The sequence below is a fragment of the Heterodontus francisci genome, chromosome 10 (assembly GCF_036365525.1).
Source record: "Heterodontus francisci isolate sHetFra1 chromosome 10, sHetFra1.hap1, whole genome shotgun sequence".
In the NCBI taxonomy this organism is placed as follows: Eukaryota; Metazoa; Chordata; class Chondrichthyes; order Heterodontiformes; family Heterodontidae; genus Heterodontus; species Heterodontus francisci.
In genome coordinates this window covers 64,611,773-64,633,387 of record NC_090380.1, presented here as the reverse complement: position 1 = coordinate 64,633,387, position 21,615 = coordinate 64,611,773, and the positions used below count along the sequence as shown (strand labels likewise).

General features: G+C 42.3%; 1 protein-coding gene across 3 annotated transcripts in view; it reads right to left on the bottom strand.

The window, feature by feature from the left end:
* Positions 1-21,615, bottom strand: part of si:dkey-100n23.5 — a 293,233-nt gene that overhangs the window by 201,720 nt on the left and 69,898 nt on the right. For all 3 annotated transcript variants that reach the window (XM_068040644.1, XM_068040642.1, XM_068040643.1), the window contains exon 6: positions 9,228-9,315. In XM_068040644.1, coding sequence (XP_067896745.1) covers positions 9,228-9,315 — 88 coding nt within the window. The remainder of the gene's footprint in view (positions 1-9,227; positions 9,316-21,615) is intronic.

The window sequence follows — 21,615 nt, the reverse complement described above, 5'->3', positions numbered from 1 at the left end:
CGAACCAGAGTTTTATTAAGGTTCAGCATAACTTCCCTGCTTTTATACTCAACATTTCGATTTATGAAGCCCAAGACCCCATATGCTTTGCTAACTGCTCTCTCAATATGCCCTGCCACTTTCAAAGATCTATGTACATGAATCCCCAGGTCCCTTTGTCCCTGCACACTTTTTATAACTGTGCCATTTAGTCTATATTGCCTCTACCTATCCTTTCTGACAAAATGCATCACCTCACACTTCTCTGTACTAAATTTCATCTGTCACTTGTCTGCCCATTCTACTAGCCCATCTATATCCTGTTGTAGTCAGTTTGTATCATCTTCACTATCTACCACACCTCCAATTTGGTATCATCGGCAAATTTTGAAATTTTAGTCTATTCTAATATCCAAGTCATTTTATATAAATCAAAAAAAGCAACGGTTCTAGCATTGAACCTTGGTGTTATGACCAGGTGCGAAAGGTGTCTAGGGGTTTGTTACCATCTTCACCTGGTCTTATTGTAACAGGGTTTAATTTTAAACACAATGTGTTTTGAGCTCCTCCTTTGAGAATCCTTGTTCAGTAAGTTTGCAGATGACACAAAATGGTGTCGTAAATAGTGAGGGGGAAAGCCTTAGATTACAGGACGATATAGATGGGTTGGTAAGATGGGCAGAGCAGTGGCAAATGGAATTTAATCCTGAGAAGTGTGAGGTGATGCATTTTGGGAGGACTAACAAGGCAAGGGAATATACAATGGATGGTAGGTCCCTAGGAAGTACAGAGGGTCAGAGGGACCTTGGTGTACTTGTCCATAGATCACTGAAGGCAGCAGCACAGGGAGATAAGGTGGTTAGGAAGGCATATGGGATACTTGCCTTTATTAGCCGAGGCATAGAATATAAGAGCAGAGAGGTTATGATGGAGCTGTATAAAATGCTAGTTAGGCCACAGCTGGAGTACTGTGTACAGTTCTGGTCGCCACACTATAGGAAGGATGTGATTGCACTGGAGAGGGTGCAGAGGAGATTCACCAGGGTGTTGCCTGGGCTGGAGTATTTCAGATATGAAGAGAGATTGGATAGGCTAGGGTTGTTTTCCTTAGAGTAGAGAAGGCTGAGGTATACAAAATTATGAGGGGCATAGATAGGAAGAAACTTTTTCCCTTAGCAGAGGTGTCAATAACCAGGGAGCATAGAGTTAAGGTGAGGGGCAGGAGGTTGAGAGGGGATTTGAGGAAAAATAATTTCACACAGAGGTTGGAATTTGGAACACACTGCCTGAAGGGGTGGTAGAGGCAGAAACCCTCAACATTTAAGTAGTATTTAGATGAGCAATTGAAACCCCATAGCATACAAGGCTACGGGCCAAGTGCTGGAAAATGGGATTAGGATAGGTGCTTGATGGCCGGCATGGACACGATGGACCGAAGGGCCTGTTTCTGTGCTCTATAACACTATGACAACTTCCCAATTATAAGGCAAAGAAATGAGCACAAACAGGCTTTCTTTGGTTTAAAGATGATGAAATTTATTAAACCTTAAACTCGAATGCGGTTAACGCCTACGGATATACGACGCGTCCACGTTAGTATGCACAGGAGATACACACATGCAAATAGGCACAGAAAAGAGAAGATAATACCTTATTACTGTTTCTCGAACTAGCTGTAGTCCTTGACTGAAGATATGGTCTTGCGTTTTGTTGGGGCCCAGTATTGGTCTTAAACCATGTTCACGTGGGAGACTGTTCTTTCTTTGAGTTTATGTGTCTTCAGAAGATTTAGTTCCGTGGGAGAGAGATGGAGCAGGCAGACAGGAGAGAAGATGTTCTCAGTCCATGAGCACATGGCGTTCTGAGCTCAAAATCTGTTTCTCCATTTTAAAACTCCCCTAGTTGGCCAGCAGGTTTGACCCAGTCTCTTTCTTTGAATTGGGGGGCAGGGACTGGTTCCCTTTGTTTCCACATTATCTGGTACTTTGCAAATGTCTTTCCAGTCAGGAACTTGCAATTTTTTAAGTTTTAATGTTCATGTGGCAAAATAAAGTGTGCCTCAGTCTTGGCAGGTGGGGGGGGGTTTGTCTGACACTTGGGGAACACGACTGTCTACCATCCTCCAATTTAAAATACAACCATTTACCACAACTTGCTCTTTTTTGTCCTTAAGTCAATTTTTTTTTATCCAAGCTGACACTGACGCTCCTATTCCATGAGCCTCAACTGTATGTTTTACTTTGTCAAATGCATTCTTAAGATCCATATTGACAACATCCATTGCTTTTCCCTCATCAACCTTCTGTTACTTCATCAAAAAATTCAATTAGTCAAGCACAATCTGCCTTTTACAAATCCGTGCTGGCTCTCCTTAATTAACTCAAACCTCTCCAAATGCCTGTTGATTTTTTTTACCCTGATGATTGTTTCTAAAATTTTACCCACCAGTGATGTTAAACTGATTAATCTGTAGTTACTAGGAAAGTCCTTACACCCCATTCTTGAATAAGGGTGTCACATTTGCCACTCTCTAAGCCTCTGGTACCGACCTCATATCTAGAAAGATTGGAAGATTATGGCAAGCCCTTCCACTATCTCCACTCCTATTTCCTTTATCAACATGGGATGCAAAACAGCTAGACCAAGCGACTTATCCACTCTGAGCATAGCCAGCCTTTCCAGTACATCCTTCCAATTAATTTTCACCATATCCATTATCTCTACCATCTCCAATTCTACCAATATTTTGTCAGATTCCTCTTCCTTAGTAAACAATGATACAAAGTACTCAGCAAGTAGTCTAGCCTTGCCCTGTGCCTCAAAGCACACATCACCCTATTTGACCCTAATAGGCCCCATTCCACCTCTTCCTACCCACTTACTATTTACATGCTGGTAAAAGATTTTTGAATTCCCTTCACTTCCCCGCTCAACTTATTCTATTTAGCCTGGCTTTCACTTGAAGAATTCACCTGATATGCATTATACATCCTCTTCTTTTGTTTCATCATACTCACTATCCCTCTCATCATCCAAGGAGCCCTGGCTTTGGTTCCCTTGCTGGAATGTACCTAGCCTGTACCTGAAACATTTCCTCAAAGATCACCTATGGTTCCGCTACATTTTTTCCTATAAATTTTTGGTTCCATTTTACCCTGGCTAGATCCCTCTCATCCCACTGAAGTTAGCCCTCTTCCAATTTAGAAGTTCTACTCTTGATTGTGTGAGGTGAGAGTAACTGTCCTTGACATCAAGGCAGCATTTGACCAAGTGTGGAATCAAGAAACCTTAGCAAAACTGAAATAAATGGTAATCAGCAGGAAAACTCTCCATTGGTTGGAGTCATACCTAGCACACAGGAAGATGGCTATGGTTGTTGACCCGATCAGCTCAGCCCCAGGATATCATTGCAGGAGTTCTTCAGGGTTGTGTCCTAGGCCCAACCATCTTCAGCTGCTTCAATGACCTTCCCTCCATCATAAGGTCAGAAGTGGGGATGTTCGTTGACAACCGCACAGTGCTCTATACCATTCGCAACTCCTCAGATACTGAAGCAGTCTGTGCCCACATGCAGCAAGAGCTGGATAACATTTAAGCTTGGACTGATAAGTGGCAAGTAACATTCGTGCCATACGAGTACCAGACAATGAACATCTCCAACGAGAGAAACTATCTCCCCTTGACGTTCAACGGCATTACCATCGCTGAATCGCTCATCTTCAACATCCTGGGGGTCACCACTGACCATAAACTTAACTGGACCAGCTACATAAATACTATGCCTACAAGAGCAGGTCAGAGTAACTCATCTCCAGACTCCTCAAAGCCTGTTCACCATCTACAGGACAAAAGTTACGAGTGTGATGGAATACTGTCCACTTGCCTGGAAAAGTGCAGCTCCAACAACACTCAAGAAGCTCAACACCATCCAGGACAAAGCAGCCTGCTTGTACCATCTACAAGTTACACTGCAGCAACTCACCAAGGCTCCTTTGACGGTACATTCCAAACTCACAACTTCTACCACCTAGAAGGACAAGGGCAGCAGACGCATGAGACCACCACCACCTGCAAGTTCCCCTCCACATCACACACCATCCTAACATGGTACTATATCGCCCCTCCTTTACTGTCGCTGGGTCAAAATTCTGGAACTCCCTTACTAACAGCACTGTGGCTGTACATACAACACATGGACTGCAGCAGTTTAAGAAGGCGACTCACCACCACCTTATGGGCAATTGGGGATGGGCAATAAAAGCTGGCCTTGCCAGTGATGCTTACATCTCATGAATGAATTTTTAAAAAGCTGCATACTTGTAATTTGTTATGCTGTAGATAAATGCTTATAAAGTTGTGTAAATATTGGCTCCAGTTCGATCCTTCACCACCTGGCTTTCTGGAATATAGCAAAGAGCTCTTTTTCTCTATTTCCCTCCTTCCCTGTGCACGTTGACGTACTTCACTTCTGCAGGCCAGTTACTTCACAATCCCAGAGCTGAGATCAGACTTAAAAAGGAATAAATTGTAACATTGCAAGTAGTATATCAGTCCAGAGAATTGAATGCTGGAGCACCAAAATCCACTGCACTAAATTAATTTTTGATACTTTGTTTCATTTAGATAAAAATCAGCTGAAGATATAGTTATATTTGTTCTCAAGTCTAATTTACAATATCTTCCATGTAAATATTGTAGAAATAACTTGGGTAGGAGAATGTATATCACAGCAAACTGTCTTTCCTTCTTAGGGATCTTGGTTTGAATCCAGCCAAGAATAATGAGATGACAGTCTCCATCCCTGCTGGCGATTAGGGTCTTATGTGAAAATGCTAGTCAGTTTCAACCGAGCCCCTCTTGGACACAAGCCCCAAGCACAAAAATGCTCATAATTCTAGAATTTCAATTAAGCAGGCCAGGTAAGGATAATCAACACGAGAAGCAAAGAAAACTCACACTGGTGCTTTGCACCTGACCTGTGTTATGATTTATCTGGGAGTCCTGGTAAATGTGGAAGGCTTTCTGTTTCCAAGTAATGGATATAAACACCAAAGAAAAATATCATCTAAATAACAGCTAACTAAAACCTTGAATACCCTGCTGGCATTTCTATTCAGAGTATAAAGTTTAATCTTTACGTGCTAAACAGCATCATTATATGGATTAATTGCCATGGTTATTTTGAGAAGCAAATACTTTTCTCCTAGTTTGCTTTCGTAGTTTCCACCTTATGTGTTCCTTCAGAAAGGGCATACATCCCTCCATTATAAAATCAGCAGTGGGATTGTTCAATGATTTCATCATGTTCCGCTCCATTTACAACTCCTATGATATTGATCACCAACAGTGATCCTAGTTTAGATTTCCTTTATTCACATACAGAAATATTACTGCAACTCATCAAGGGTTAATAAAAAAACTTCTCTACCCAAGCCAGGGACCCCTTTCCCTTGAGCTATGTTTACAATCACAGACAAAAAACAAAATTACATATCAGGTGTTAAATGCTGCAGATATCTATAAAAGATTTACTTCACTAAATTAGCCACTGACTGACCACAATAGTTTAGTTTAGTTTAGAGATACAGCACTGAAACAGGCCCTTCGGCCCACCGAGTCTGTGCCGACCATCAACCACCCATTTATACTAATCCTACACTAATCCCATATTCCTTCCACATCCCCACCTGTCCCTATATATTTCCCTACCACCTACCTATACTAGGGGCAATTTATAATGGCCAATTTACCTATCAACCTGCAAGTCTTTGGCATGTGGGAGGAAACCGGAGCACCCGGAGGAAACCCACGCAGACACAGGGAGAACTTGCAAACTCCGCACAGGCAGTACCCAGAATCGAACCCGGGTCCCTGGAGCTGTGAGGCTGCGGTGCTAACCACTGCGCCACTGTGCATACATAATGTTCCAATGCTATATATCTTGCAGTATGAAATATTCTTGTATCTTTTCACCATAAAATAAACTCTGTGAACTGAACTTGCATTAATGCACTAAAAGTGTTGGTCTTGGCTGATTTTTCCTGTTCCAAAGACACAGGGCAGAGTGTTAAAATCGGGTCCACTGACTCTTGTTGGGGTATGGCTCAACCGGTACCAGCAGGCCTCCAGTACCTCACACAAGTCATCATTCTTCATGTGCAAGTCTAAAGAGTGACCTTTGGCAGACTAATGAACTGTGGAAGCCATCACAGGCAAGTCTAATTCTGTTCTCACATTTGCATTTTCCAAAAGAAATTACTGGATAGTGATGAGAGGAAACTCTGGTTGATTCTCCCTTTCTCCAGCCTAGGGACACTATGACCAATTACAGCACTCAGTCACTGCTCCAGCTGAATTTAGCAAACTCAGCAAAACATAGGAATTGCATCTCTGACCTTATCTGTATGACTTGATATCCCACTTACTGTTACTATTACATACAAGGCTACTGGGTGCCTGAAAAACATTATTTAATATGCTTTTACTTAAATTATTTTAATACAAGCTGATCTAACAAAGGATTACATCATCATCATTGGTCTTTCAGTGCAGAGATCAACATGCATCAAGAACTCAGAAATTAAACCAGAACACAAACTTCCCCATACATTGTAACTATAATGGATACCTCGGAATGATTTCTCAGCGAGATAGTCGTCCAAGTTCAAACAGCCGTTATAAATCAATTGTTTTGCTTTTACGTTTTATGACACATTGAACCCCCCAGAATACTGCATCATGAAGCAGTTATTCACTTTGTGAATTAGAGATGCTCCTGCTGTGTTCTTGGACAATTCTCTAAACACACAATTACCATCTACATTTTTTAACCCATTATTAAACTTTAAAAATGCAGATTTCGACAGTTACAAGAGGCATTCAAAACTGTATGTGAAACGTTAAGCATCATCTTTTAATTGCACCACCCAATTGTAAGGTTACATAACAACTTGCAGCAATGTGGACTCGGGAATAGGTAGAAAAGTTGGTGAGGCCAGGAAGATTAGTTTGGCTTGGTGGGAAAGGGGAATTGTAACATAGCAATAGAGAAAGCTGAATGGACAGTGTCAATCTTAGTAGCAAACAAGTCCATGAATTTCTCATAGCTATTGCTGGTGGTGAGAGCAGGAGGCAAGAGGGGTTTAAGGAAATAGTTCATAGTGGAGAAAAGAAGCTGGGGTGGGTGGTGGGAAAGGTTACCTTTGCTCTTTAGGATAATCTTGGAGTAGTGAGAAGTTTTTTCAGGACAGTGAGGCCTGATAGCACTTAATGTGGCCCAACCAGATCTATCGATGGATAGCTAAATCAGCAGTACACCAGATATGCAGAAATCTGCAAGGGAATGAAGAAAGGTGCAAACACACTAAAGAATTTGTTGCTGACAAGATCAAAGGTGCAGGAAGACTTTGACAATGATCAAGACCCTGAGAGTAGAGAAGATTGAGGAGGTTGCTGTGAATATAGGTAGGAGAGATTATATGGAGGAAGGATAGGAGGAAATTGGATTTATAAGACAGACAGTAGGAGGACCTACGGTAGAGATTAAAATTACAGAGGATGAGGAGCTGCTTAGTGTAAAGACTGAGGGAGAAAAGGAGAGAGGCTTTATCAGGCAGAAATTCAGGGTGAGGGTGGCACAGTGGAGAACCAGAATTTTAAAAGGAAAGGTGAGAGTGGCGAGATACTCGAAGGAAGGGAAGGTACCAAAGAAGGAGGGAAAGAGACAAAGATGTGACTTGCTGATAGGGCCCACACCACCAGCACAGTAGTTTGGGCAGGGGTGAAAATTGTCAGGTGAGGGATGCTACAGTAAGAGGCAAAGTGTTGCCATCTATGAGGCGACTTTCAATTGAAATAGCTACTTATTTCATATTTTCTGGAAGAAGATTTTAATATATAGGGATCATTTAAAGCTCCAATACAGGAAGAGCACATGTTAAACAATGAAGTCCATCCAGCCGAGGTCACAACTATGAGCTTGTTCACATATGTCCCTTGCATCACAATGTTCCATGGCTACTAATGCTGCAGTCATTCAACAGCTCTCCAATGTTGCAAGGACTGGACTTATTTGTACACGGACAGCAATTTCAAATTTGTCCAAAGACACTCAAATATATTTTAATCTTTTATAGTTTATTATTAACGCATATAATTTGCCTCTCCTCTGAAATGCAATCCACTTAAGAGATTTTTTAAATTTTTGCGAGGGAAAATAGAATTCTGAACTTCTGGTTTATACATTGTGGTAACTTCTATTCTGCCTTTTGGCTCCAGTGAATAATGCAACTCAATTCTAAGCTTTAAAAGGCTTAAGTTTACTGAGGTGGTTCAGTGGAGCAAAGTGTTAAGTATGCTGGCCGAAAAACTGCAAAACCCAAGGTTGAATCCCAGCAGAGTGTTAGCTGCTAATCTCAACCAGAAAGTCAGGCACAGAAACTAGCAGAGAACAAAACAGGGGAAAAAAAGTCATGGCTTTCAACTCAGTTTACATTTCTGCATTCAATTAACTGGTTGGCATCTTTCCATCTACAAAAGATGACGGACATGCAGCTAACAATCTATTTCGGCGGGGTATCTTCTCTTGGTGCACCTTTGTTGGTAGCTGTGAAGGCCAATCCTGGAGAGGCAGGTTCTGACACAAGTGCTGCACGTGAAGTTGCCAAGTGATGCTGTGAGTTGTTGTTTTTGAGGTTAGCGCCTGTGGCCAAGCTGCTGTAGCAGCAACTGGTCATTGTGGCACTCACTCAATTAATTACAGAGAAGATAATCCCTCATCTACTGAACTGTCTGTATGAATACTTTGTGAAGAGATTTTGGGGAAGAGAAGGCAAGGAGAGCCAATAAACTCAGACTTTCAGCAGTGAGATCCAGATAATTTTACTGCATAAGCAAACCTCAGCAGTATATCTGCGGATCCAGTCCACACAGACTCAGATTTGTTTTTGAGAAAAGAACTGATAATTTCAAAGCACAGAGAACTAGATTTTACAAATATTCATTGTAAAACCTAGCGGAACAGAAATTTCATAGTCATAGATTTCCAGATGTGCAGATGCAAGAAAAATAACCAGCACCTTTCCAAATGTTGCACAAAACTCTTTGGATATCCTAGATAGATGTTATTTGCGAAACCATAGTAAGTGTAGGGAAAAATCATTGTTTGGTCTACTTTTTTGTTTAAGTACTTTAATCAATTATCTACAAAGGAAGTTCAAAGAGAGAATAACACCTAGTGCAATACTCACACTGCAAAGTGATCTGTTCTGGTTTCTTTCACCAAGTTGAAATATAGGTTGACTGTTATACAACAAACCCATGCCAGGGAACACCAATCTGCATGTGAACAGGAAATTAGTTAATCATTAAAGGCAAAAGCAGAAAAAACAGATCTGAAGAATCATTTTCCAACTTCAAGTTTCCGGGGTGTGGGAGGACGTTAAGCCTCTCTCATACCGATCGCAAATACAGAATTCAAGTGCACATTTAAATTAATGGTTGGAAAATCATGCACAGCACATATTGGAAATTCAAATATATACTCCTGGTAGTTAGTCTCCCCACCAGGAACACAAAGGTTGGAAAATTATCTATGCAGATTGTTCTGAAGGAGACAATTTTTTCCATAACTCCACTGGTACCATGAATGTCAGCAGTGTACTTTCTTTCTCTCTTTATCTCAGATAAATACTTCTCAAGGTAAACAAAGTTCCTTTCAAGTCATTGGGAAAAATATTGGATTTATCTGAAGCAGAAGCATATAACTACTTTTTTCATCCCCCTGCCTCAAACCAGTACATTACTGGACTAGCCATTTCCCTCTCAGTCTATTTCAAAGTCTTCCTCTTCAGAGTAACTATATTGTGTAACTATATATTGTGCAGGGATGTAACTACTAAGCTGAAGGTGTACACATACCAGCCCATCCACTGCCTTTTTCTTTGACAGCCTTTGACCCCTCCCAAACCCAAGCACTTTTTGACATTGGCTTTCTGAAGAATAAAAAATGGCATATATGGCAAACAGGTGCTGAATGCGTTATGCTCCAAAACATTCCAATTAATTTTTCTGCACCTGCTGAGATATGTTAAAATAAATTTGTATACAATTGCATAATTTGTGTATGCATTCCTATAACCATTGTTACGACCAACCGCTCCAGTCAAAGCCCCCAATTAAAATATACAATTCTGATTGTAGTGGGAGAAACGCACTGATAATTCAATCCCATCGCACCACAGATCGCCTAATATATCATTTAAAACTTTCCAAATTAAAGAAAGACCCAGCCAAATTGTACCATCTATTAACTCCTGAATGAGGCTAACCAAACCAAGTGTCTTTAAATCAACAAATTAACTCTTTAATTAGAAGAACTAAATTCTTAAACACTATGAAGATATAAACATTTAAAATAGAAAAAATTACAGTCCTTGCAAATTTACAGTCCAATGTTGCTTGAAGTGCTCGCAGAATGTTGCTTTCCTTCTCCAGCAAATTTCAACAATTAACAACTTGCAAACACTTTCAATGGAATCAATCTGACTTTCGAGTTTTTGAGGAATATAAGATTGTCACAGTCTAACTTCCCTTTCTTTAATTTAAATTACCAGAGATCTCGGTTTTGGCTTGACTTTTTTTTTTTTTTAAAAGAATTTTGAGAGATAATAATAAATAGACTAAAATCCTAATCCTTCAGTTTAAATGGTAGAGAGCTCTTTCTTCAGGTGCCAACACCAGCTGTGTTCTGTTAGAACAAACTGTCAACTAACAGCCAGTTCAAAACTGAATTGTAACAAATGTATCGCACAAGACTCACTCCCAGTGGCTGTTTCTATGATAACGAGAATGCACCCTTTGAATTGCAGTATCCAATTAGCTGTTTCTAAGGCAACAAAAATGCACCTTCCTATAACTCCCGAGGCTTGCTGTTTCTTAAAGCAATACTGATCCCTTACAAACCTTAAAGGCAAACCGCATATTCTGAAAAAAAAACTCCAGGACCATGACACCATGTTCAGAGTATCACTTGCAATGGCTTCTCTTCCTGTTCCCAGACCATTTCCTCTGGTGTCCCCCAAGGATCTATCCTTGGTCCGCTCCTACTTCTCAACTACATGCTGTCCCTCAGCAACATCATCTGAAAGCAAAGTATGAGGCAATCGGTGAACTGGACTCGACAAATTATTTTTCACATATATGCTGAAGACACTAGTCTCAACCTCACCACCACCTCCCTTGACTCCTCCACTGTGCTAAATCGTCAGACTGCTTATCCAGTACTGGATGAACAGAAATTTCTTCCAATTAAATACTGGCAAGACTGAAGCCATTGCTTTCGATCATCACTCCAAACTCAGTTTCCTAGCAACCAACTCCATCCCTCTCCCTGGCAACAGTCTGAGATTAAGTCAGTCTGCTCACAATCTTGGTGCCATATTTGACCCGGAGATGAGTTTCCAACTACATATTCGCACCATCACTAAGAACAGCTATTTCCACTTCTATAACATCGCCCCTGCCTCCGGTCATCTGTTGCTGAAACACTCATTCATGCCTTTGCTTTCTCTAGATTTGACTATTCCAATGCACTCCTGGCTCATCTCCCACATTCTATCCTCCGTAAACTTTAGGTCATCCAAAACTCTGCTGCCCGTGTCCTAACTCGCATGAAGTCCCACTCACCTACCACCCCTATGCTCTGACTTATACTGGCTCCTGGTCAAGCAACAACTTAATTTAAAAATTCTCATCCTCATTTTCAAAACCCTCTGTGGTCTTGCCCCTCCTTACCTCTGTAATCTCCTCCAGCCCCACAACCCTCCAAGTTATCTGCACTCATCTAATTCTGGCCTCTTAAGCATCCCCGATTTTAATTGCTCCACCATTGGTGGCTGTGCCTTCATTTGCCTAGGCCCTCAGCTCCGGAATTCCCTCCCTACACCTCTCTATCTCTACTTCACTTTCCTCCTTTAAGACACTCCTTAAAACCTAACTCTTCAACCAAATATTTGGTGATCTGATTGAATATCTCATGTGGCTCAGTGTCATATTTTTTATAATACTCCTGCAAAGCACCTTGGGATATGTTATGACGTTAAAGGTGCTATATAAATTCTTACTGTTGTTTTGGTGTGACAGGTTCAAGTTAGACCAGGTTGTGCATATAGTATCTCACCACACTATGAGAACGATACTTCTCTTTGAGATGAAGCAATGGGCAAAAAGCACTTGACAAGGCTTTAAGAAGCTCCACCCTGATGTTTACCAGCACACGTTCTCAACATGGTTGTAAATATGACGGTGGAATACCCATTTTATGGTCATAATAGTACTTATGTTTGATAACTCTCTTTTTCATGATATTATGATTGTCATTTATTCACAGAACAGTACAAATACGTACACGTGTACATTATGGGGCCAATAATGACAATGCAGAGACACACCAAGAACACTATACCTTGGGCACTCAGTGTGCCTGCAACAAAGTGCTAAAATACGAGGTCAGCTCATTTAATACATTTTCAGTTCCCAGCAGAAAGCTTGACACGCCGGCAATGTCACAGGCTTAAGAGGCATAAGCAGCTCTTAAAAGCTTCTGTTCGCCTTTATAGCTGTCCTGGACCCAAGTAAAAGAAATGGCTGCAACAATTGCAAATACTACATGATCCAATAAGGTAGCTTTGCAGGTATTGCTGTAAGTCCTACAAAGAAGAATGTTTCATTTTTTAAGATAAGGGCCACCATCCACTGAAAAGCATTCTGCAAAGAGATGACAGTCAGTGGTGTCTCACCTGTGCTCACAAACTAGAAGCAAGAAGAAATCCACTGGTCTCAGGAAAGACGACAAGTCCTGCTTAGATTTTATATTTTTATTTTATAACCTGGCGCAAAGCATTTTAAGAGCACTGCAGTTTAAATTGAGGACTCTGAGGGAATAGAATCACAGAATCTTACAGCACGGGAGAACATGTGGCTCGTCGTGCCTGTGCTGGCTCTTTAATAGAGCTGTCCAATTTAGTTCCATACCCCAGCTTTTTCCCCATAATCCTGAAAATTAGTTTTCTTCAAGTACATGCCTAATAGCCTTGGAATCTGCTTTCACCATTCTTTCAGGTGGTGCATTTCAGATCTTGACAACCGTAGGTGAGAAAAGGTTTCTCCTACTTTCCCCCTAGATCTTTTGCCAATTATTTTAAGTCTGTGACCTCTGGTTACCAACCCATTTGCCAGAGGAAATAATTTCTTGCTACTTGCTCTGAAAACCATTCAAAATTTTTAATACCTCTATTTGGTCTCCCCTTAACCTTCTATGTTTTAAAGAGGACAATTCCAGCTTCTACAATCCACATAACTGAAGTCCCTCGTCCCTGGTATTAACCTGGTAAACCTCCTCCGTATGCAACACTGTAGTAATTGTTTCCAAATGCATAGGCATGCTCTTGCCTTAAAATGACACTGTACATTATGGTCACAGCAATTTGTTTGCTCTTTCGTTCAGTAAATGTGGTGAGCTGCCAAAGTCAAGAGGTCTACATTCTGCTTGTTCATACACTTAAAAGATGCTGCTGGTGTGAGCACTACTGAAATTTCAGAATTATAACATAAGGGTTATAATTTCATCAGCTGCGTCATATTTACAAAGTACGGTGACCTGAAGTTTCTGCTTGATCGGGCTGGTTTCTTCAGCACAATTTCCCCTGACACAGTGTAACTGGCACAAAGATTGTGGAATTTTAAGTGAAAACTGCTTTCAGTGTAAATCGAGCTTCTGTGATCTTTTGCACCATTTTTTAAAAACATCGCATTAGAAGCAGCCATCCCTCCCCACAACCCGAAAAAAACTGGCCATGCCACCGGGGTGAATTAAATCACCATTGTGACTTTCTGCTAATTGAGCTCATTTACAGGTCTTGGAGAAGGCTCCAAAAATTAATTGGAACTTTTGGACGCAAGGATACTAATATACATGTTTTCAAATGTTTTGAATTAATCTGGGGCGGCACAGTGGCGCAGTGGTTAGCACTGCAGCCTCACAGCTCCAGGGACCCGGGTTCGATTCCGGGTACTGCCTGTGTGGAGTTTGCAAGTTCTCCCTGTGTCTGCGTGGGTTTTCTCCGGGTGCTCCGGTTTCCTCCCACAAGCCAAAAGACTTGCAGGTTGATAGGTAAATTGGCCAGTATAAATTGTCACTACTATAGGTAGGTGGTAGGGAAATATAGGGACAGGTGGGGATGTTTGGTAGGAATGCGGGATTAGTGTAGGATTAGTATAAATGGGTGGTTGATGTTCGGCACAGACTCGGTGGGCCGAAGGGCCTGTTTCAGTGCTGTATCTCTAATCTAAAAAAAAAAATCTATTTTTCAAGTTTACTAAGGAACTGACTACGGTACCTTAATCTAACTAGAAAATAGTTTATTTTTTAAAAATGTCATTTGCAGTAGTTTAAAATTGGGTTACTCATAGGTGGAGGACTGACATGTTTAAAATGATTATTTTTGGTGATAAACCTGTTTTCAGCTATGTTAATCAAACTTTATGAAGTTCACACTGAAATATATCTAGGAATATTTTTAAAGCAATTTTTTTACTCCCCTAAAATTGTTTTAAAATGCTGCCCAATTATGCCAATTTATGGCAGATTTTGCATTTAGCAATATGCAAATAAGTTTCAGTGGAAACTCAGGGTTTTGGGGGGGGGGGGGGGGGGGTAAAAATACTTTTCAAAACAGGCTCACTTTTGGGCACAATTTTCACCGGAATCACTGTGCCTAAAGCAGAAACTCTACCCCATTAAAAGCTTTCTAACATTTGTCAGTGCACTTACTCTTTCCATTTAAAGCTCTTGAAATGTTACTAGTCCATATAACTTATTGATATATATTTTGGACTCCTTCAGAGCAGTAAGAATACTGTACACAGAGACTCAGAAAATAATTAACCCTTTTGAATACTTCAGAAGCAGTTATGCAGAACATTTTAAAATATGCAATGCAAAGCTTACAGATTTATTTCAGTTTCCTCTGAGAATGTTACAGATTTGAAGTTTTCAAAGTTTTCTCTACTTTTACTTGGAATTATAAAATGTATTGAAAACATTTTTGCATTATACTGTAAAGAAATTTTGCACCAAAAAGGAACAAAATTTCATAGTTACGCAAATAATATGCTAAAATCAGAACTCCAACACTGAAAAATGTTAACTGAAGTTGGTACATTAGTAGTTTAACAGGATTGGAAAAGCTATATAGTAGTTAAAACAATTGCTATTTTCTCTGAAATTAAAACCATTTAATTCCATCTGGAAATCAAAGAAATTCAGAATTTGTGACTTGCACTTTTTTTAAAATTAAGAGGGAAAGGCAGATTGTTTCAGATGTAACCAGCACACAGTTCCAGCTACAACTGATGGGCAATACTGTGAACACTCAACTCAACTTATAAAGCTTACCATTTTTAATACTGTAAAAGATTAAATGGATTTAAACCATAGATCTTGTCGTATATTGACAATTTCAGTTAATCAAAAGTCCGGCGCATTATGCGTCTTTAACTAATCACTGTAGGCTGCTCTGCCTAATGTACAAGTTGCAATTCACAGTGTGTGCTGGCTTGGTGAAGAAGAAGCTTGGTATGTTCTCACAGAGAAGGGAAGGGAAAATAGAACTCAAGTCACCATGGGCATACAAATCAGCAGCCAGTAAGAGGCAGGGGCCTCTCCAACAGGCAACTTCTGGGCTCAAAAAGATCTGAGGCAGGGGATGTCAGGAACACTTGTTTTCAACGGAGCTAGGGTGGGGGAGGAGTTAATAACTGACCTTGCCTTGTGAAGTATAAATTGGTATTGAAATCCTACTTTAATACTCCATGGGTTAATCTTATAAGATGGTTTGAAAGCAACAGATTTGAGCAGATGTTGCGCAGTCTATCGTCATTATTTCTGATTTGCTTTTACCTTTGCAGCCAAATGACTGAAATTGATAAACCTTCAGAATAGTACCCAACTTGTGCTCTGTAACTGTGCTAGAATACTTCCAGATAATTCTGGCCCATAATGCAGGATTTTTTTTTTTGAAGTCTCTGGGAAGCTTTGTAATGAAGTCATAACAAACATACTGATACCATAATTCCCAGAATGCACTGGATAGGGACATCACATGAATATCCTCCTCACCCAGTAGTGAAAAAATTACAAACAGGATATTTCCTTACGAGAGCAGCACTTGTAACACTTGTCACAGACTTATATTGTAGCTGCAAGTAAACTACAGAAATTAGTTACCCACAATTTTATGAAATCATTGTCAACTCACATTGTAAAAATAAACTGCACTTTTTTGATTGATGTTGCCTTTCAACTTGTTCATTTGCTTTTTGTCTAAATCTGTCAAGTTAAATACTTATGTTCCAATTACCAAAGATTCTTTTATCAGAAACACTCCGTTTGCATTACATTGAATCCTGGAAGGCTTGAAATTTACAATCCCTGCTCTCTATTTCACATTTTGCCTGTAATCTATATTTACTTCAATGCAACATTCAGAAGCTACACAAAGTCCTAACTTCACTGACTATCGGCAACATGAAATGAAATAGGTTCACTGAGTAAAACACTCGTTGCTAATAAAACAATGAGCGGAATTTTACGCCCGCCCTGCGCCAAAGAGCGGGAAGGTGGGCCGAGGCCGGCGGGTGTGGGGGGAAGGGGGGCGTAAAATAGAGTGGGAGGCTCGGGGGGGCGGGGGGCCCTTCCTGACCCTGCGGCTCCTGCTGCCACTTTACACAGGGCAGCGTAGGCGAAAAACAGCCTGCCCACCCTGGGCCAATCAAGACCCTTAAGTGGCTATTTATGGGTCTCCGACCTCTGCCACAGGGATTTTAACCATGGCTGGTTGGGCAGCCCAGGCCCGAGAGAAGCCTGACGGCCTGGGTGGGGCCTCATGATCAGGCACCCTGTGCCTGACAAAGGGCTGCCCCCACTGCCCCAACCACCCCCAACACGCAACCCCCTCCCCCAATCAACCACCCTTGCCTCACCAGGGCCCATGTGACACCCCCCGCGAGGCCCCAAAAGCTTACCTTGGTTTTGCGGTGGCTGGATTGCAGTCCCAGCAGTGGCCACCGCTCCCAGTGGCCACCGCTCCCAGTGGCGCTGCTGGGACTAAGAGCTACCGGCCCGTCGATTGGCCAGCAACTCCATTACGTGGGACTGCCTGCCACAATGAGGTGGAAGTTCCGCTTCAGACAATTAAAGGCCTGTGGATCACAAAATGCGATCTGAATCCCCAGGCCAGGCAGAGGCAGGTTTGCCACCAATCTTTCAGTTCGTGGACGGCTCCCATCCACCGAGGGAAAAATTCCAGCCAATATCTTCAAGTATCAAACCACCAAAATTGGACACTACAAGTATCACAGTCGCTGAAATTTTATTCAAAACTGCTGCTATTATATATAATCTATCTTAACATTGCCCTTTTTTTCCTCCCTCAAGTGACTTTTATCTGAACCCAAGTTGGTCAGAGCGTCATTTACAGCACAGAAGGTCATCATTTGGCCCAAGTCCAGGCTAACTGGACACTGACCCTCCTATTCCATGAACCCCAATTTTGTTAACCAGCCTTTTATGCGATAATTTATCAAACACTTTCTTAAAATCCACGTCGACAACATCCACCGCATTCGCTTCATCAAAAAATTCAGTTAGATTAGTCAAGCATGATCTACCTTTTACAAATCCGTGTTGGTTATCCTTACTTAACTCAAACTTCTCCAAGTGCCTGCTGATTTTTTCCCTGATTAGTGTTTCTAAAATTTTTCCCATCACTGATGTTAAACTAACTGGCCCATCATTGCCAGGACTGTCCTTACACTCTTTCTTGAATAAGAGTGTCACATTTGCCACTCTTCAATCCTCTGGCATCTCCCCCATATCCAGGGAAGATTGGAAGACTATGGCAAGCCCTTCCGCTATCTCCACTCCCACTTCCTTTAGCAACCTGGGATGCAAGCCATCTGGAACATGTGACTTATCTACCCTAAGCATAGCCAGCCTTTTCACTGCCTCCTCCTTCACAATTTTTACCCTATTCATTGCCTCTATTCTCTCAGCTTCCACCAATATTTTGTCAGATTTCTCTTCCTTAGTAAGCACTGATACAAAGTACTCTTAAGTACTTTAGCCTTGCCCTGCGCCTCTACGCATATATTACCCTCTTTGTCCCTAATAGGCCCCACACCACCTCTTACTTACCACTTACTATTTACATGCCAGGAGATGATTTTAGGGTTCCCTTTTATAGAGTCAAAGAGTCGTGCAGCATAGAAACAGGCCCTTCGGCCCACTGCGTCCATGCCGACCATAATGCCCATCTATACTAATCCCACCTGCCTGCATTAAATTCCATATCCCTCTATGCCTTGCTCATTCAAATACCTGTCCAGATGCCTCTTAAATGTCACTACTGTTCCTGCCTCCACCACCTCCTCAGGCAGCTCATTCTACATACTCACTATTCTTTGTGTGAAAAATTTACCCCTTTGATCCACTTTAAACTTCCTCCCTCTCACCTTAAATCTATGCCCTCTAGTTTTAGTCACCCCTACCATGGGAAACAGACTCTGGCTATCTACCCTATCTATGCCTCTCATAATTTTATATACCTCTATCATGTCCCCTCTCAGCCTCCTTCGCTCCAGGGAAAACAGACCCAGCCTATCCAGTCTCTTTATAACTCAAGCCCTCCAAACCAGAAACATGCTTGTGAATCTCTTCTGCACCCTCTCTAGCTTAATCACATCTTTCCTGTAGTGTGGCGACCAGAACTGCACACAGTACTCCAAATGCGGCCTAACCAACATTATGTACAACTGTAACATGACGTCCCAACTCAATGCCTCGGCCGATGAAGGCAAGCATGCCATACACCTTCTTCACCACCCTGTCTACCTGTGTTGCCATTTTCAGGGAACTATGTACTTGCACCCCAAGGTCTCTCTGCTCAGGAACACTCCCCAGGGCCCTGCCATTCACTGTATATATCCTGCCCTGGTTTAACTTCCCAAAATGCATCACTTCACACTTGTCTGCATTAAATTCCATTTGCCACTGCCTTGCCCACTTTCCCAGTTGATCTATATCCTGTTGTAACCTTAGGCAACCTTCCTCACTGTCCACTATACCACCAATTTTGGTGTCATCTGCAAACTTACAAATCATGCCCCCTACATTCACATCCAAGTCATTAATATATATGACAAACAACAGAGAGCCCAGCACCGATCCCTGCGGCACACCTCTGGTCACCGGCCTCCAATCTGAAAAACAACCCTCCACTCCCACCCTCTGCCTCCCATCACCAAGCCAATTTTGTATCCAATTTGCTAGCTCACCCTGGATCCCATGTGTTCGAACCTTCTGGACCAGCCTACCATGCAGGACCTTGTCAAAGGCCTTGCTAAAGTCCATGGAGACAACGTCCATCGCCCTGCCCTCGTCAATCCTCTTGGTCACCTCCTCGAAAAACTCAATAAAGTTCGTGAGACATGATTTCCCATGCACAAAGCCATGCTGACTATCCCTAATCAGACCATGCCTTTCCAGATGCATATAAATCCTGTCTCTCAGAATCCCTTCCAATAACTTTCCCACCACTGATGTAAGGCTCATCGGCCTCTAGTTCCTGGCTTATCCCTGCCGCCCTTCTTAAATAAAGGCACAACATGAGCTATCCTCCAGTCTTCCGGTACCTCACCTGTGGCTAACGATGATACAAAAATCTCTGCCAGGGCCCCAGCAATCTCCTCCCTTGCTTCCCATAGCATCCTAGGATACACCTGGTCAGGCCCTGGGGATTTATCCACCTTAATGTGCTTCAATACCTCCAACACCGCCTCCTTTGTAATGTTGATATGCTCCAGGATATCGGTGTTCCCTCCCTTGAACTCACTAGCTTCCATGACCTTCTCCACGGTAAATATGGAAGAGAAATATTTATTTAAGACCTCGCCCATTTCCCGTAGCTCCACACAGATTGCCACACTGATCCCTAAGGGGCCCTACTCTCTCCCTAGCTACCCTTTTACTCTTAATATACTTGTAGAATCTTTTAGGGTTCTCCTTTATCTTATCTGCCAGGGAAATCTCATGCCCCCTTTTCGCCCTACTAATTTCCTTAAGTGTAGTCCTACATCCTCGAAACTCCTCAAGGGACTGGCTCGATCCCATCCGCCTATACCTGACATATGCCTCCTTCTTTGTCCTGACCAGACCCTCAATATCCCTCGTCAACCAAGGTTCCCTAAACCTGCCAGCCTTGCCCTTCCATCTAACAGGAACATGCCAGCCCTGAACTCTTCCTATCTCACTTTTAAAAGCCTCCCATCTGCCAGACATCCCTTTACTTGTAAACAGCCTCTCCCTTTCAACTTTTGAGAGTTCCTGTCTGATGCCATCGAAATTAGCCTTCCCCCAATTTAGGACTTCAACCTGAGGACCAGTCCTAGCCTTTTCCATAACAATCTTGAAGCCAACAGAGTTATGGTCACTGGACCCAAAGTGCTCCCCCACTGATACATCAAGCACCTGCCCATCCTCATTTCCTAAGAGGAGGTCGAGTGTAGCCCCTTCTCCAGTAGGGCCATCCACATACTGCTTCAGAAAACTATCCTGGACACACTTAAATTCTTCCCCATCTGATCCCTTAGCACCAAGGCAGTCCCAATCAATATTAGGGAAGTTAAAATCACCTACTATTACAACCAGAGATTCCTACACCTATCTGTGATTTCCCTACATATATGCTCCTCCACTTCCCTCTGACTATTGGGGGGCCTATAGTATAATCCCATCAAAGTGATCACCCCTTTCTTATTTCTAAGTTCTACCCATATGGCCTCGCTGGACATTCCTTCCCCACCCCCCAACCCCGGGATATCCTCTCTAAGTACTGCCGTGATGTCCTCCCTAATCAATCATGCAACTCCCCCTCCTCTCTTACCTCCACCTCTGTCAGGCTGGAAGCATCAGTACCCTGGAACATTGAGCTGCCAGTCCTGCCCATCCCTCAACTACGTTTCCGTAATAGCTATAATATCACAATCCCATGTACCGATCCATGCTCTGAGTTCATCTGCCTTACCTGTAAGGCTTCTTGCTTTAAAGTAAATGCAGTTTAGCCTACCAGACCTTCCACGCTCCCTTGTCCTGCCCCTGCCCAGCCTGCCTACTGGACTTGCTTGCTTTAACCTTTACATTTGCCTCAACTATCTCATCTGAGAGACTACTACTTTGGGTCCCATCCCCCTGCAAGACTAGTTTAAACCCTCCCAAGTAGTACCAGTAAACCTCCCCATAAGGATGTTGGTCCCCCTCCAGTTTAGATGCAACCCGTCCTTCTTGTACAGGTCACCTCTGCACCAGAAGAGATCCCAATGATCCAAGTAGCTGAAGCCCTCCCGCCTACACCAGTTCTTCAGCCACGCATTCATTTGCCTAATCCTCCTATTCCTACCCTCACTCGCACGTGGCACAGGGAGTAATCCGGAGATTACAACCCTAGAGGTCCTGCTTTTTAACCTTCTGCCTAACTCCCTATATTGACTTTGCAGGACCTCATCTCTCTTCCTGCCCATGTC